Here is a 19,869-nt window from a genome sequence, read left to right as displayed (position 1 = left end):
TATCCTTTGTACTATCATGTGCATGAATAAATGCTATGTGTACAAAAATTGATACTTGTATAGAGTTGTAATACATTGGTTGCACTTCATTTTGAGGTTTTAGTGTATAGCTTTCAGTGAATTCAACAACCAACACAATTGTACCCAAGGGAAAAATATCCTTACATAACTTGAATTTCTCATCTAACCATCTAGCTCTATGTGTATGACCTGTGTAGTCATAAACAATTTTCTCTTGAAATAATTTCATAAAATCAGCTACACATACATCACTTTTCACTAATTCACACAGGCCTCTTTAATTCTTTTCCATCTTTAACACCATATATAACTGATTTGTACTTTCCAAGAGAAATTAGTGTCTTACCAACTTCATGTGTGCTATCTAGATGTAGGCATCTATGCAACTTTTGAAAAACACCACATTAAGGGAAATAACCTTTCAAACACATGGTCTTATAATAAATGCACCCATCATCTTGTTTGCGTAGTACACTTGCAATAAATTCTCTTGATGACTTAGGAGGTAATTGTAGACCGCATTCCTGAAATATTCATTAGTATGCAAAGTAAAACATATATAATGATAAACATATAAAAAATAGACAACTCAACATGAACCCTACAACAATAGTGTGTCTATGATTTATCTTATTGTAGAATGGTTTTGTCATCTCAAAAAACCTTTGGCTGATTTTAATTTGATGAAATCCTTGAAGAAACATTTCATAAAATTGTGTTTGAGTCGTATCCAAAAATGTTTTGTATGTGGCTCATGGTTTGTTTTTCCAATTCATCTTTTGACAACATCTTTTTGATTTGGTGAAGCCCTTGTGTTGTCATGCCAAAAGTTTTATATTAATTCTCTTAGTGCATCAACAATAACTTTATCCTTACATAGGAGTCTACCTTGGAATGACCAAAAAGAAGTCTCATTAGAATTCTCAATTTTATTTTGCCTCACTAAGGCTTTGACTAATGTTGTTCTACTTATCCTTAATGATTTAGTAGTTTTGCTTACCATATGATTTTCTATCATTTCCTTTCCCATTATGGTTGATGTGAGGACCCATTGAGTTGTATTAGCATATTTATTACATTATTTTGAACCAATGGATTTGTATACATCAAAGATATTTCTAACAGTGGTTCTTTCACTTCTATTTTCAGATGTTCTTAACCCCAAAATTCTCATTTTCTCTCTAAATTTCAGATTTTTAACCATTTCAACAACAAGTTGGCATCTTCCACTTTGATTTAAATTTTTAAAATAGTTATTCCAAATCTTTTGAACAATTCTCCTACAATTTATTTCTAACATTTTATCATGTATTGGCTTCAAAATATTTTCATCAATATCAATTAGAAACTCTAATTTTCTATGAATTATTCTACAAGATGTTGATATGAATGCATGCTCTATATTTTCATTACTTACATTATGTGAATTCATCATTTCAACTTGAGATGTCACATTAGGAGCATCAGGTGACATAAGTGTATTTTTCAAAATCATTTCAATTAGGGTATGTTGAACATTTTCGTTTGTCAAATTAGGTGTGTTTTCGACATCAATATCAATAGGTCAATTTTCATCACTTACATTGGAGGCATTTCATGATGTACCTTCATGTAATCTCCTCATACACTCCCTTGTTTTTGTCTTTGCTACCTCTCATTTTTCAATCATTCCTCTCTTGTTCTTTCCCATGATTGTAGATGCAAATTACCCTACAAACAATAACATGAATCAAATAAATAATAAGATACTAATATGAATATTTTATGCTCAATCATAAGATACTAGCATAAAATAAGATGTTGGCACACAAAAAATATCAAATTTAGTATTTCAAAGCACAAAAAAAGTTAAGCTTGCATACCTTGTATACAAATACATGTAAACAATAGTAGAATCTAGTCCAAACTATACTAAAACAACATAATAACCATTGAAATGAGGTTTTGTTTACAATTTTCAATAACCCTGTCGGTTTTGTAAATTGGGTTATTGAGTATTGATTTCATTAAACAACTAACCCGATTAGGTTTTGTATAACCGGATCAAGTTATACAAAACCTGATTGGATTCTAGTTTACTAATCCAAAAGAGGGAGATAAAGAGATAGAAGGGAATACAAAGAGAAAGAGTGAATAGGAGAGATGAAGAGTGAATGGGGGTGAGAGAGAGAGAGAGAGAGAGAGAGAGAGAGGATGGGATGGATAGAAGAATTAGAGGATATGATAGAAAGAGTGAGAGAGAGAAGGGTATGAGAGAGAGAGAGAGGTGGGTGTCATGAGTCCAAATTTAAGGATATATGAATATTCAAATAAAATATTATACAATGATAATAATTAAGAATAATAATATTATAATCTATTATAATAATGATATACTTGACAATATAAAACAATATAAATAGATAAGATAATATTATGTCCCCACATTTATAAGATTTAGTAATTAAATGAATAATAAAATAAATTATAATATATTTAAATATTATTACATATTATATTAATAATTAATGATAATAAATTGATTAATAAATTAATCAATATAATATATATAATCTATGAAATATATAATAGTTATAGCTAATAAAGATATTAATTATAATTAATATCAAATAACAATAATAATTTTGTAATGTATGAATATATTAAAGAATAATTATAGACATAGAAATAAATAATATCTTACAAAAAATGAGAAGTAAATATTATTAATATGATATGTAATAAATAAAGATATTATGAATATTAATTATATGACATATGTTATTATCAATACAAATATACATAAGTCTAAACCTAACCAACAATAATATAATTAACATATATAATGATAAATATAAATTAGCAATCGATGGCATTTATATTATAAACATTTAAATGTGAATTTAATAAACAAAATACCAAGTATACTAACCTAAAAACTAAACAATATATATGATTAATGCAATAAACTATATATCATAATAAAGACCAAATAAACATAATCTATGTTGTATTAATTGAATCAATGTCATTTGCATAAATATATCATATGAAGGGACATGTCTATTTGGGTAACATAAGCGAGATGTTAAAGTGAAGAAGGACATTGAAAGAAAGATACCATGGAATAATAACATAGCATTGGGAGGAAGAAAGATGGGTGGAAAAAAAGTAGCATTAAATATTTTGCACCATTAAAGGCAGGATACAAGCATTTCCAAGGACAGAGGTAGACACTGGTCAAATCGCATTCCACATGAGTGGAAGGTACAAACCATATAGACTAGATTCCTCATTGCCATTAAAAGGAAGTGATGGCATTCCATTTGCAAAAGCCACGACAGGTACAAGGAACAATGGCAGTAAGTATTCCACTCACAAGTGCAAACGTGGAATGAGGGTGCAACGAAATCATTAAGACAGGCACGATGTTTGTGAATGAAAGCTAGTACATCTACTAAGATTAAAATACACTTAGAAATGCCAAAGCATATTTAAGGAAACTCAATAAAAATTCCAAAGCTGTATTACTGTTCGGCGAAGTAAAATCCTAATAAGAGGGAATGAGCATTTTAGATTTCACATCAGTATTAGAAGACGTATGTTAAATTTGAGATATCCAGTCACAACCTATCACCCTTAAGAAGTGTCGCCCTTAGAAAGAGCATGTGGATAAATGTTTGACACAGCATTTATATAAAAGGTTGATTCAATATAATAAGAAGGACCGTAGGTAAGGTGGGAACCAATAATTAAAAGTAAATATCCAATAGAGTAAAGGAAACATTAAGTCATAGATAAAGGAATATAAGTTGATCTAGTGGTAAGAGGGATTTCTAATTCCAAACATATTCTTACTTATATACAAATTGATTACATATATATTAGTTCAAGAATTGTGGACTTGTTTTGGAAATAAATATAAACCCTATATATATAAAAAGCGATCACTTGGAGTTATTCATAATTCCTTAAATTAAAAAAGCTAAGAGCAATTTGAGGTATATTTGAAGTGGGCCATTACAGTGGGTTAGGGGATAGGAGAAAGAGAGAGGGGATATGAGAGTGAGAGAGGGAGAGATAGGGAGAGGGAGAGGGAGATGGAGAGGGAGAGATGGAGAGAGAGGGAGAGGGAGAGAGAGGTTAGGGGATAGGAGAAAGAGAGAGAGGGGATATGAGAGTGTTTGTGTGTGTGTGTGTGTGTGTGTGTGTGTGTGTGTGTGTGTGTGTGTGTGTGTGTGTGTGTGTGTGTGTGTGTGTGTGTGTGTGTGTGTGTGTGTGTGTGAGAGAGAGAGAGAGAGAGAAGTGGATAGGAGAAAGAGGGAGGGGGATAGGAGAGAGAGAGAGGATGGAGAGAGAGGTTATTGGATATGATATAGAGAGTGGGAGAGAGAAGGGGATAGGAGAAAGAGAGATAGAGATAGGATAAAGAGTGAAAATGAGAGAGAGGGAGTGATGTAGAGAGAGGATGGTATGGAGACAAGGATATGATAGACACTTTTTAATTAGAATATATAACCTGATAGATCTCTCTCTCTCTCTCTCTCAATCTAACCTTTTTAAGTAGTAACACAAAACCCGATTGGATTTTGTAGAACTCGATTGGGTTAAGGCTTGGTGATAGCCTAGGAAAATGACCCAAAGGTTTGGGAAACTATTTTCCCTCCATTTTTTTCCTTTAGACATTATTTTATATTCTAAGATAAATTCTCATCTTTGCCTTCATCAGGTTTGCTAATGGTGAAGTGGGTATCTCTAAAATCACTACCGTAAACTTACACGTCTTCTTAGCTTTCTAACTATATAATTTTTTCATTTTTTGGACAACTTTAACATTGTGAAGTTTAATTACTTTTAGCAATGCCTTGACATTCCTCACAGACATATGTCTACCATTTTTTTAATAAATTTTTATATACTTAACCAAATTCAAAATAGAATATATATTACTATTATACACTTGATTCTATACACTTTAAACAAAAAGAGTTTTCATTTTTGATTATTTTGATGCAAGTTATGCCAAGCACATGAACAAGTACCAAAATTTCAAAATGTAGTCAATTCAATAATTCATAATTTTAAAAATACTCATCATGAAATTACAAAAAAAATTTTAAAAAATCTAGATATGATTCTTAACTATCATCCTACCAAATGGATATGCAAGATACTAAATATAACTTGGTCTTTTGTGCTACACACAAAAACAACTATGTTATGTTTTCTAAAAAAATTAGGAACTATATTTCATGTGTGCAGGGTTTGACCCACCTAATTATATCCATTTATTAAAAACTCTAGTAGTTTAGAAAGTAGATTAAGAGTACTACAATTTATATGTTTTACACATCTTGTCATTTTTAGTGGATGACCCTCAAATGTCTCGTCCAAGTTTAGGTTTACTTGATTTCAAAAGAAAAGTGTCCACTTATATCCCCATTTTTGTACACCATCTTGGTGCAATCACCTCCCATAGAATGAATAACTTCATGAGAGGTCATAAATAGATCTGGAATAATTTTTGTCTTCGGATAAAACCATTTTGCAGAGAACAAATAAATTCATCAAGAGGGGATTTCACTCTGTTCACCAAGATCTTAGATAGGACTTTGTACACTATATTATAGAGGTTTATGGGCCTAAAATCCCCCATATTAGTGGTCTCACCAACTTGTAGGACAAGGAAATTTTAAGTATGGTGGAGTTATATGAGGAATCTCCCTTTATTTTTTAAATCTTGTGTAGCATGGGTGAGGTCATAATTGAGAAGATTGTGATAAAATGTTGTTTATGTTTTTGATGTGGCCTTTCATGTTTCTTTGTTTTATTTATATATCATTTCTCATTCTTTTTTTTATTTCATTATATTACATGATCATATTTGGTGGATCTCATTGGGTATTTTGATATATTTTTGTTCTCTTGGACAACATGGTGGAATAATGTGTTTCAATGGTCATGTTGTCATTGGTGGATAATGGCATGTTCAAGATTGATTTTTGGCTCCTACATATGTCTTACCCAATATATCTTGTACCACATTGATAATTGTAATATAATTTTTCTAATTTAGATTAGGGTTGTGGCCAAACTTGTTTAAATTTATAAAATGGATATAACTTACATAAAAAGTTGAAATCATGTGTATATGAATTTTTGTGATGCTATATCAGAGACTAAGAGAAGAGATATGAGTGGAATTTATTACTTAGATGTAGAAATTTTGTACTTCATCTAGATATATTGGCATATCAAATATTCTATTAGTCATTTCATAACTTAGTGGATTATTATTCATAATGGACTCTAGTTTGTGTTCGATTATTACCCTTTTATAAGCTCGAGGTTGTTTTCCTCATTTATTTTGAATATTTTTTTTACCTTAAATATGGTATTTATACTAATAAATTAAATAGTTAGTTTGATCCCTAGTATGATTTTTAGCTTAACTAAGTTTTCACACAAACAATTTTGATGTTGTGTTGTGGTGTTGTTGACTTTTGTGCCCTATTGTTTATCCTTCAGATCTAAGTTCTAATGTTTGTGATTTAATTAGGGTATTATAGTTTGGGACACAACTGATCCACCCCCATCCCATCTTAGTTGTGTCTTTTTCCTTCTTCCTAAAAGTATATGCATGTGGTAATGTATAGAATTTTATAATGATTGTACCTAGATTTTTCCAAATTTTGATAATTGATATTTGGATATGTATACCTAAATGCATTTGTGTGCACAAAGGTACTCTTAAATAATCCTATTGCTAGTATTGTTTACATATGTATACCTAAATGTACCCTCATATCTCTCTCTTTCATAGAGATAAATTATATTACATCTACCTTTTGTAATAATATATTTGAAATTATAGTGAAACCTTGGGAAGATTTTTGTAATAATATATTTGAAATTATAGTGAAACCTTGGGAAGATAGTCAAAAAAAGGATTTTTAATTCTTTCTTTATATCCATAATAGATGCATCTTGTGGTCTCGTGCTATTATTTTCATAGAAAATTGAATTTGGATATATTGTGCTACAAATAATTCCATTAATCTTACGAGTATTAAATTGTTAGTCTTCCTTATGCTTTTTAGGTATCTTTTATGTCATGAATGATTTTGAATGAAAGTAATTTCTCTTTAGTAGGGTGCAAGTACATCATGCATATATTATATAGTCCCAAAATGTAGTATATAACTACCCATATGTCTCCTCTTTTGCAAGCTACTATTCTCGATTGATGAGAGGGTCCACTATCATTGCAACTTACGGTGGACTTGGAGGTCATGGAAACACTATCTACACCATGAATCCCCTAGTTCCTCTGGCCACATCTCCTCCTCCCTATGAATCTATTGCTCCTCCATCACCAATCCCTAAGCTTTGTGCCTCCTATATCTATAGTGATCCCTCCTCTTTATGTGCCCCTAACACCCAAATTATTGTTACTCACAAAAAATATCAATGTCACTATGTTTGTTGTCCCCAATTAAGTGGATCACTAATAATGCTCTAGCTACTTAGCAGGTATGGTTGAATGCTATCTAGCACTATAAAATCCCACTCTCACCTATAGATTAGACACCTCTCACTATAGATCTTAAATCTCATCAATATTTTCCTATGCTCTCCCTCCTCCCATAAGTTCTTAGGATCTCAATGTAGCCATCTCTCTCTCTCTCTCTCTCTCTCTCTCTCTCTCTCTCTCTCTCTCTCTCTCTCTCTCTCTCTCTCTCTCTCTCTATCTATCTATCTATCTATCTATCTATCTCTCTATCCTATAGGAGATAATTGCTAACACCATGTATATGCTATAACAAGGCCATTCATGCCATTATCCCAATATCCTCCCCTTTTCTTGAAGAGCCTCCTCCACCAAATTCCTTCATTGGCATCTACGTATCATATGGTTCATATGGACATTTTCCTCTATCTACCTCCATCTACCAAGGACCTATGTCCTCCTATCTCTACTAAAACCCCCTCTCATCTTGCCTCTACTCGACTCTCCTATCCTCCTCTCCCCCTTTAACTCACTAGCCCCTCTACCTTGGTGGCTACTAGACTAGAGCCTTACCTTGCCTCAATCCTTGGTCCATATATCAACCTTATCTTACCACTAGCATTGTATTCATAGCCCTTTCTACCACTTGAGGTTCTTATGACCTCCTAGCTACATGATCCCTCTACCATTAAAAATGATATGAGCCCAAGTATATCCTACATCAGCCAACCCACCATGCCAATCCCATATAATTAGCAGCATATCTCTCCATCCTAATAATTGCCCATCCCTCTGTAGTGATTTCCTGAATAAGGAATCCAACTCATGTGTGATCCAATGGTACCAAATTGGTTCCACTAGTATATCTTGAGGCCATCCAAACTTCTTCATAACCCTGCAAGTGAAGTACTACTCTACAATGTAATATCATCAACCAAACATAGAACCAAGAGTGATGGTGTATGGAAATTATTTCCATTTATCTACCCATAGTTTTAATCCCATGTATGACCTCAATGTTATAACCCTCTCATCATATAACACAACCCTCCACTAATCCATATTCTTTATATGATGATACATCAAAGGCTTCACTCAACTATAGACTATATGTCAATTCATTAGCCGATCCTAGCTACCCACTGCCTTCAGCACTGTAATGTTCTCCTAGGCCCACACCTACAAGTTTGAGGAAAATTCTATGCTCCTCGCATGTGTGCCTCATCCATGATATACTATTTAATGAAAATTACAATATTACTCTATTGACATAAGAGCTCTTAAAGCAACTAGGACACTTGCATCTATGATTTGTACTATGGTAGGAATCAATGCCAAAGTAACATTGGTCCCACCTATATATATGGCCAGGTACCTAGACACTAGCCCACACATATAGAAGTAAACTCACCTCTATGGTGTTGCATCTAGATACCGATGGATATGGTGAGCTACCCTTTCTAGAACTAAAAGCCCATCTTTGGCCTGACTAACTCTAGCATGACTGTCTAACCTTGTATGCCTCATGTCACCATGACATTTATCCCCCATAAAATTAGTCAAAAGATCATGCATATGTCCTCTAGCATAACCATCATCTCCTCTATTGGAAGATGGAATGTGTTCATCTCTAAATACACCCACAAGGAAAATCCTATGCTCCTCCCCTGTGCGCCTCATCCATGATACATTGTCTAATGAAAATTTATGTTATTACTCCACTGGCATAAGAGCTCTAGAAGAAACTAAGAAACTTTCATCCATGATTTGTACTATGGTAGGAATCAAAGCCCACACCTACGAGAGTGAGAAAAATCCTATGTTCCTCCCATGTGTGCCTCATCCATGATACACTATTGAATCAAAATTATGATATTACTCCATTAACATAAGAGCTCCTAAAGTAATTAGGACACCTGCATCCATGATCTCTACTATGGTGGGAATCAATGCCAAAGTAACATTGGTCAAACCTATATATGTGGCAAGTTACCTAGACACTATCCCACACATATAGAAACAAACTTGCATGTATGGTGTTGCATCTAGATGCTGATCTAGGGTGAACTACCACTGCTCAAACTAAAAATCCATCTTTGGCCTACTAATTCTCACATGAATTTCTAACCTTGTACACCTCCTATCACCATGATAGCTTTCGCCAATAAAATTAGTAAGAATATCATGCATACATACTCTAGTATAAACAGCATCTCCTCTCTCGGGAGATGGAATGGGTCATCTTCAATTAACACTACTCATCTCTAACCTGTCATTACCTAAATTTTTATACTTTTTGAGATGTCATGGGATGTTTTATTCTCACTACCACCTTCTTGAGTGGGAATCGCTCAAATAATCTCTCTCCTTTCCTTTCGAGACAAGGGAAACCTTTTTTCTTCAAAAAAGAATTATTTTATTGCTTATCTTTAAAATTACTTCAAAGAGTTGTAAGATGTAGACACCTAAATATGATCACATAATTAAGTAATATTATTTAGTCACCTACTAAGGCATTATTAATTAAATATTTAATATTTCATTATTTTATGTTATCCTTTATTTATTTAATTTAATTAATTAACTATAATTCAATTACTAATTAGTTGACAAGCAATAGTCAAATTTATCAATTAAATCACTATTCATCTATCAAATTAAAGAAGTGCAAAAACTATTGAATTTAATTATAAATTCTCCCAACTATTTAATGAAATGATTCCTCAAACTTGAGCTAACCACTCTTAGTAGTTTAGCCTAATCGCACCCATACATCAATAATTAGATTATTTAATTATATAATTGGATTTATTTAATTAATCACTCCACTTGCATTTCTTTAACATATCCACTTTCCGACCACATCACCCCCTTATCTAAGCCACATTAAACTTTTGCCTTAGTCAAATCACCCCCTTTATCTAAGAGTAATCATTTTCCTAAATCACTTGCATAATTTTAGACATGAATTAAGACTTCATCAATCAACTTAAGCCTATGTCTACTCTTATGTCACATCCCCTAGTCCCACCTATGTACTAAAGTTTATCTCACACCTCTCTGACTTAACTATCCCTCTCAAATCACTATCCCCTCACACTCATTCTCTGTGTGACACTTTCTGTGAGTCTATGGATTTGAGAAAACATAACCCATGTGATCACATTTCCCTACATCCTAGCCCTCCCTCACACTCTCTCTTCTTTGCATATTGGTCATCCATTTCTCTTATCCTTGGCCTATAAATTGAGCCTTGCATCCTTCATAAATCATCCATAATCTAGAGAAAAGTTATTATGCTATTTTGAAGTTGAAAGCTACCAAATTACCATTATTATACAAGACTTTTCACTAAGTGTCCATTGATTTAATCCATCATTGAAGCTTGAAGCAACAATATTGATCACACATCCATCTTGGACAAATTATCTACACATTGGAAGCATTTTGGAAGATGTGGTTTGTATATTCTTCAGTTTTTTTTCTTTCAGATTGTAGGTCTTCTCAAATGTGTGTTTATTGAATTATATTTTTGGGTGCTTTAACTTTGGTTTCACATCTTTGCATTCTAATTTCATAGCATACATTATGAGTTATGAGGTTTCTAGGTTTTCTTAGTTAATCTTTGTTTTGGACCATTCTCTTTGTCAAACATTATGTATTTCTCTTACTTATATTACCATATTATAGGAATCTTTCCTTTTCTTCAAAGTTCACTAAAATGTATAGGATGGGAAAAGAGGGATAATGTGAATAGGTGGACAAATCACCATGATTTTTCACAATTACACATTTAGAAGGACAATGACCCATATAGGTTCAATAGGAGACTTAAGCACTAAATTAGGACAACATTTCTTCACTAAAATAACATGAATAGATAAATATAAAATTAATTTAATTAAAGTGTTTGATAAACTTATTAGTAAAAGGTGGAAAAAAATGTAAATAATAGACAAAAACATAAAAATATGGATTTAAAATGTTACATATCTAAAAAGTAGAGTAGACGAATCATGTATGAAAAATATCTAAGTAGAAAGTGGAAAGAATAGGGGTAAAAGTACAAATTTGTGTCACCTTTTAGGCTAATGTATCAGAACAACTGAATTTGAGTATTTCTATATAAAAACAATTTTTTTTCAAACAAATGATCTAGATAAATTCATTCTAAATAAGTTATATATGGTCTCACACTTTTCAAATTGGAAATGTCTATTAAATGCATGTTTTATACTAGTTTGTATCCAATTACTAAAGAAATACAATTATTTCAAAAAAATGACGTTTCAATAACTCTTACTATTTTTTATTTTTTATTTTTAATAACATAAAAATACTATTTTATAGAGCTAAAATTCAAGAATATTATATATAGAGTTTATAGTATTTTAATTAGATATAGTATATTGTAATTAAAAAATTCTACAGGCACGTACTTTAACACTCAAAAAGATGTCAATTTTGAGAAATAAAAACATTAAAGATTATATTAGAGTCTAGAGGAGAGAGTCCTCTTTTGGAATGCATAATTATTTTTTTTGGTTAGAATAGATTTTTTTTGAAAAATGTGGTGGGAGATGAAAACTATCGATTTTAGGTGAGTTAAAATTTGAATCATTATAAAAGAGAAAATATAGGTCTAAAACCAATTTTTATTTTTGATTTTTCTAGCTATATATGTTATCTATGACATAGTCTAAGATCAAAGGGAAATAAGTTTATTTCCACATAGTTTTGTGGTGGGAACTAGACCCCTAATTTTTAACATTTTTCAGCAACTAAAAAATTATCTATAAAAATTAGAAAAATAAATCAATTCTTATTCGAAATAATTATTAAAAATTATAATCCTAAACTTCTTCCATTTCTACACATTTCATTAGTTTGCTTCATTTTCAAATTCTAAATTATAATGCTAGTTTTATGTCATTGAAGTTGAACAATTATAATTATGTTAGCCTTTTCCTTTACAAAAGGGTGACACAAGTTTGTGCTTTTACCCATAGGCCAAAACTTATCCTATACTAGGTATAGATTGATAATAGAACCATGCACTAAGTGATTTTGACTAAATTTTTATGAGAAGTTTCAATTGAATCTAATTTTTCATATCCCAATTTGGTGGCTCCATAAATTATACTTTACATATAAAAAAGGGGAAAAAGTTGGGAAAAGTGAGTTCTTTTCTCAAATGCATATTGAGGAATAAGCCTTGAAGAAAGAGAGAAAAATTATAAAGGAATATATGTAAAATGGAATTCTTTTTAATTGCCTTACATAAAGCCTCATAAATAGATGTATAAATCACTCATATTGTTTAAGGTTCTTGAATGTACTTGGAGTCCAATAACTTGACAATAGAAATTAATATACAATTAATGATGTCATTATATATACATAGATCTATGATTACTCTTTCTAATTTTTGAATGTTGATATATTTGAAATCCACTTGAAAAGAAGAAAAGAGGAGAACGGATGAAAGATGAATCTTCTTTCTTAAATTAATAATTCCTCTACTTGGCTATTGTGTGAAAGAAGTTTTCCTTTTACATGATATATCTTGATGAATATAGAAGCTAGAAGATCTTAAACATGGATGCTTTCCTTCAAATCTTGAATCCTAATGTTCAATCATTCATGAAATCTTGATATATTTATGGATGTGATATTTCACTTGATAATATATCATTAAATAATGAGGAAAGAAAATGTCATTTTATACTTTACCCCCTCATTTTAGGATTTAAATTTGATCAAGGTTGATGTTGCTAATACTCTGACATCATCCCATGGGTAAATTTTGGACCCCAAATACCTAGGATAGGTTGGCAATGGTGGAGCATACAATATGAAATGAGCCCAAAATCTCATAGGATGACATGAGAGAGAGAGAGAGAGAGAGAGAGAGAGAGAGAGAGAGAGAGAGAGAGAGAGAGAGAGAGAGAGATTTATATAATTAAGCATTGCAAACAGTCTAGAATTGAAATCCTTGAAATATGGTGGCCATAAACATATATTGTATAGTCCTAAAAGATGGATTTTGAAAAGGTGGATTTTACAATCACCTACTAAAAATAATTTTTTCCATTTAAGTATTGTAATAAATTGCATATTTGAAAAGTGGATAATGAATTCAATAGTTTCTATTATTAAATTTTTCATAGATTCAATCTTTTAATTCCTCAAATTATAAGATCATTTTAGAGAAAAAATGAAAAGTAGGAAAAATATTTCTACGATTTCTGTAAAAAGTAATACTCATCTTTTTGTAGGTACACATGATGCAATATAGGAGGCTAAATAAAGAAAACTAACAAATTTTGTAAACACGTACTAAACAAAAGTACTAAGAAGCATATAATGATTTGAAATGAAAATAAAAGAATTGCACCAACATGCAATGTAAATCTAAAGTAGATCTACTAGGAACAAAATGTTGCACACATTGTGTTCTTTGTATTTTTGCTAATAATTTTGGTAGTCACTATTATAGGTTATGGAGAAATTGGTTTAATTCTTAGATTCATTTCACCTATATCTTCACACATAAAAAGAAAGGAAGAAGTTTGGATAGAGTGGTATGCCTCAAGCGAACATATTTCTAAAAATAATCTTGAAATGAAATGAAAGAAATAAAAGTGTAATTCCATATAGAAGATGCTAGATGTAAAAATAAAAGAATGTATCATTAATTGATAATAAAAAAGCTCCTTTGAATGTGGTTAAATATGTTTATGCAATAGATTTGAATTAGCACAAGAAACCCAAAACAAAATCATAGAAGATAAAACGTTATGTGATTAATGCTTTTATTTTCCATAATTATTGAATGAGAAGAACTAATAAGAGTTTGATGGATGTGAATGAGAAGAACTAGTAAGAGTTTGATGGATGTAGATGTATCACCTTCTTCGATAGACCCTTGTTCCCACCAGTTTTTAATTCTACTTACAAACCTCTCCCTTAAAATATATTAGGTCTTTTTTGGTCTTGGTAGTTTAACAGCTTGTGATATCCCTCATTTCCACTTAGTTAGAAATTATACTTACAGTTGGATACCTATATTCTCATTTAACAAATTAAAATGTATGTTTTTAATGACTTATATTGTGATACCACTCTAATTTTTAACCCACATACTTGTCTCTATCACAATCTGTAAAGATTTTACTCACATACTAATTGTAAATTATACAAGCAAATGGATTGTAAAGACACTGATCTTCTAGTTTAATTTTTAACAATTATGAATCCTTAAGTAGATAAAGAATGATGGAAGACCTCTTATCCAATAAAAAAAATATAGGATTGATCCCTCATAAATACAACATAGCTAAGATTAGGCTTAAATGTCTTAGGGAATTTAAATGTTGCACTTTCCTAATTGCTAAAATGGTACCAGATAAGAAACATGAGATTCACCTTGGTGTGCACATACTAATCATCTTCAAATGCATGATATATATATATATATATATATATATATATATATATAATTGTATTTTTATTTTGTTTTGTTTTCCATAATGCATGTTCTTTTATGCATTCCTTTTAAAGTCTAATTTCCAATCTCGCTCTCATCTTTCTTAGCCATAAAATATGTTCTATTTAGAGTAAACAAGGCAACCAAATTAAATAAGATTGAAATAAGATCAAAATTTGAACAATAATGTTATCTAATTATTTTCTTACATAACCCAAATAATAAAATGTAATAATCACCTATATCAAATTGAAATTTTAAGCTAATAAAATTACAGCTAATATTATATATACGTATCCATATGTATACACACATATCCTAATAAAATTACATCTATACTTTAATTAATGCACATATAAAGCAGAGACTAAAAATATATAACATCTATTTATTAAAAATATAAATAATGTAATCAACATAGCCACTTTTGTATAACTCTATGTGGCATGCACCTCAAATGGATATATGTATATATGAACTTTCGAAGAGCACTAACCGATGATTCCAATAGTTTTTGAAAGGTCAAATAATATGTTCCCACCCTTCTTTCGACAGCTAGCAAAGTATCCCGTATTAATGAAAACAAATAAAGATAGGGAATAACTTGACGTGGAAAGACTCTAAAATAAATAAATAAAGCATTTTGGTTGCCTTCTCCCTTCTGATTATTCTCTTTGATGCAATCTAAAATATAAAGCACTCAATGCTTCTTCCATCTGAACATCTTATCTCGCTGGCGTTTACCATGGCCTCCTTTTGGTCCTCTTGTTCTCCCTGCTGTTGCCCAAACAAGCCTTTGCCGCCATCGCCGCCGTCTGATCAGCCGCCATCACCACCTGCTCAGTTGGCGCCATCTCTGCCACCATCGCCACCTGTTCAAGTAACGCCGTCAACTCAGACGTCGCCTGTTATTCACTCGCCGTCATCTCAGATGCTGCTGACCACGGAAGAAATCTGTTTCAACCTTTTTCAAACCGCCGACAATGCCAGTGACATTGACCGTTTGATCTATCTCATTGACGAGTTTCTACACATGGTTAGTAAGGCAGGCAGTTTCAGTCGCAAGTCTATGAATTGCTAATTTCTTTTTTTCATTTTGTTCAATGTTGTTCTTCTTAATGTAAATGCAGCCGAATCAAGAAAAGACGTTAGAGAGAAGCATCAATTTAGAAACTCTTTCTGATACACTTTTAGATAGAGCAAAATCAGTATGGGCTTCCTTTATCCAAAGAGGGTCTGATTTTCTTGAATTTATGAATAAATATATCGAGCCTAAGAAGGTAACTGATAATTTTAATTTTATTGTGACTTAAAATTAGTGAACAATATGTTGAAATTAGTGACGACGAGTTGAATTAATACTGGTAGTATTTACAGGGAGGCGAAGGAAACAGAGAAGCTTTAGCACAAATATTGAAATGTGTAGAGAAGACGGACCGGATGGTTAGAGGATTATCTATTGTAGTTTTCTTGCTAGACCAGATTGATCAGATCTCTAGTGAAAACCAGAGTGAATGCATAGAACTCGTAAGACAAATGGCTAAGCTTGCTGGGCATATAAGAAAGTTGAAGTACGATATGCCACAAGAATTAAATATGTTGAACGACGCTTTTCTATTGATTGTTGAAGGATCCATGCTGTGCGCTTCTCAATTAAAGTCTAGAACACTCTTCCCGTATGATGTCTACAACTATTATTTTTTTTAATTTAATGTAAACCTTTTTACCGTTTTCATGACTTATTTGCGGCTGCCGTAATTAAAATTATCTGATTGCAGGTGTGTGAAGGGTTCTGTAAACTACCAAAGCTTGGGCACTCTACAGATGAAAATAAATCAACTGTATCAGGATCTTACATTCCGCGCAATAACAGAGATACAACATCAGCAGCCTCTCGCCTTCTCTCCATGGAATCTTATTTATCCGTCTCATGCAGGTAAATAAATATTAACCTTCCAAAAGTTTCAACTATATTGCCACGTTCTTCTATTAAAAAGAAATTCAAAATATTTACATGCGATTTTGTTAAACTAATAATTCCCTCTGGCCTGACCGGCAGTTGGCATAGATGAGCAGAAGAAACGAATAAAGAAATTGCTGGATATGGAACCAGAAAACAAGTCCGCGGTGGCCGTAGTTATTTATGGATTTGGGGGCATAGCGAAAACCACCCTCGCCACCGCTGTTATTGCTGACTTAGATCTCAAAGATTACAACTATTCGAGAGTTCAAATGCAAGAAGATCGCTCAAGTAATGACATTAAATGTATACAGCAGCAAATATTGAAAGATGCTTTCACAGCATATACATATGACAGGAATGTAACATTGAGAAATAGTGCAGAGGGTCGGGATCATCTCAGCACCGCTTGCCAGAGCCCAGGAAACAAGCCAGTATTTCTGTTTATTGACAACGCTCTTCGAGCAGAAGATTTGCAAGAGCTTTTCCCAAAACGCTTGACAGGACTTCCAAGCCGCAGCAGAATAGTTGTCACAACTCGAAATCTGGGTGTGACGGATCTTCTCAAAGACGCCGGCCTCGTACGTCGTGAATATATTGTGGATACGCTACCCGATCAAGAGGCGATCAAAATTTGCTGAAAGACGATCTTTCTAATACAGTTGACAGGGACACAGACAGCATCAAAGAAACCCTGCAGATTTGCGCTGGGATTCCGTTAGTCCTAGAAATTGTAGGCACTCGGCTTAGCGAGCAGAACTTCATTGTAGAGAGATGTACGCAAATAATTGAAGCTTTGAAGACTGGAAGGGATGTCGTTGAAGAAAATCTGAGCAAACGTCTTTTTAATTTTATGTATAATGAGTTGGAAGTGTCTACACAAGAAGCATTTTTGGATATTTGCTGCTTCTTTGCTATCTGGAATCACCACGATGTGGAGTGCATTGTTGGAGCCGAAGAGGTGACACATCTGGAAGAGGCAACTTTGTTGAAGATGTCCGACAGTGGCAAAGTCATTGTTCTCGATATCTTCAGAGCAAAAGGGAAGAGTATGTCTGAATCCAATAGAATAACAGATATGCAATCCTGGATCGATGTTATACGCGAGAATCAGGTATGTCTTTGCATTTGTGTACCAGTAAAGGATAGAAATGTAATTTGTGGTAGGACAAATATATTAAACAAATTATATCATGTGTTTTAGCAGAGGCTCGATCAAATTAGAGGCGTTTGGCTTAGCAGAGAAGAGTCTGAAGCTGCGTATGAGCTTGATGAGAATCACATTCTCTCAATGAAAAAGTCATTGAGAGTTCTGGCTTTGGGGAAAAAGATTAACGTGTCACGATCAGGCCGAAAGACAGCACTATTCAAAGAACTGAGATTCCTCCAACTAGATGGAGACAACTCTGGTTTATTGCCAGTGGATTTGGAGTCTCTTGAACGGTTGGTTGTGTTCCATGGCCCTGTATTTAGGGATGGCGTGACTTTGTATCGGGCAAGTTTTACCAAAAATCATTTCATTTTTAATGTACAACTGTTTCTTTTTTCTTTTGTCAGATTTAGATACAATGTCTTTATAATGGAATGACAATATGGATGCAGTTACCCAGCAGGATACGGGTAATGAAAGCCACTTCCCAGTCTGAGGAGTTTCAAATTTGCAAGAGTCCATGCCTGCCAACATTATCCAAAATTCTTCCTTGGAGGAATTGGATTTAAAAGAAATGAGAACTCTTCAGAGATTCCCCGAGAGGCTTGATCACTTAACTGTCCTCAAGGTTTTGATATTGGATGAATGGGACGAGATGAATGAGCTGCCTGAGCAGGTATGTGGACTTCTTTCATTATGTAAATTGAGCATCGCTGCTGCCAATTCTTTGAAGAATCTGCCAGAATCATTTGGGAATTTATGTTGTTTGGAGGAATTGATTTTAACAAGCTGCAAGAAACTGGAAGAATTGCCCACAACTTTCGGAAACCTTAGTTCTCTAAAGCATTTGAATCTAGCAGAATGTGTTAACTTAAAAGAACTTCCTTCAAACTTTGGGGAATTAAGGTCGTTGGAGGTTTTAAGCTTAGAAAGATGCTGGAAATTGGAAGCCTTGCCTTGTAGTTTTGGCCAACTGCACGGGTTAAAGAAGTTGATCATGCAGTCATATGTTTTAAAAGAATTGCCTTCCAGCGTTGGGAAGCTCGGCTCTTTAGCAGAGCTCCAGTGCAATTGTGTGGAACTAGAGGAATTGCCTGTTAGCGTTGGGCAGCTTCATTTGTTAACACATTTAGATTTAAGTGGTTGCATGAAATTGAAATCGTTGCCCTCCAGCATAGGAGAACTTAGCTTACTAGTATATTTCAACTTATCCTCTTGCTCTTACCTACAAGAATTGCCTTCGAACTTTGATGGGCTAGTCTGTTCAACACAGCTCGATTTAAGGCTCTGTAACAGTTTGAAAGATTGCGATGGACTTTCTTTTCCAAGAAAAGTAAAAGAAGGATTAACAGTTTGGCTTCCAGATCAGCTGAAGGACAAAGAATCCTCTTCTTCTAATGAGAGCAATGAATATTTCAAGCGCTAATATTCTCTTAGCCTTCTTTGGATAGGGAAAGTATGTACTTGATGTCAGTGTTTGAGAGGATGTCAGTGTGTCCTTTAATAATAATAACACGAGATCGAGTCATCTTTGTACCGGAGGCTTCAATCGGTTATGTCTTCACCGTCTCTGTAGGTCGGAGGGTACTTTATATGATATAAGCCTCTTTTAACTAATACAGGAAGTTCTATGTTGAATAAAAATTAATTAATTTACTGAAACTCTTTTATTGGCCATTAGCATATTAAATGTTTAATGATAATATATTTCAAATGGGTGTGTAATATACCTGTGAGGACTGTATTTCTTATAAGAATTG

The 19,869-nt window shown here is 32.8% G+C and overlaps 1 protein-coding gene across 1 annotated transcript; it reads left to right on the top strand.

Moving 5' to 3' along the window:
- The first annotated feature begins 15,744 nt into the window (after positions 1–15,744).
- On the top strand, positions 15,745–18,454 carry LOC149543940 (uncharacterized). Its single transcript, XM_089795862.1, has 6 exons — positions 15,745–16,035; positions 16,130–16,279; positions 16,377–16,675; positions 16,778–16,935; positions 17,059–18,073; positions 18,167–18,454. The coding sequence occupies exons 1-5, from the start codon at positions 15,745–15,747 to the stop codon at positions 17,598–17,600; spliced, it is 1,440 nt and encodes a 479-aa protein (XP_089651988.1). The 3' UTR covers positions 17,601–18,073; positions 18,167–18,454.
- The last annotated feature ends 1,415 nt before the right edge of the window (positions 18,455–19,869 follow it).

Source organism: Cupressus sempervirens, chromosome 8 (genome assembly GCF_028749045.1).
Source record: "Cupressus sempervirens isolate cs-2001-9-10 chromosome 8, ASM2874904v1, whole genome shotgun sequence".
NCBI lineage: Eukaryota > Viridiplantae > Streptophyta > Pinopsida > Cupressales > Cupressaceae > Cupressus > Cupressus sempervirens.
The sequence above is the reverse complement of the archived record's forward strand: the minus strand, read 5'-3'. Positions and strand labels throughout refer to the sequence as shown.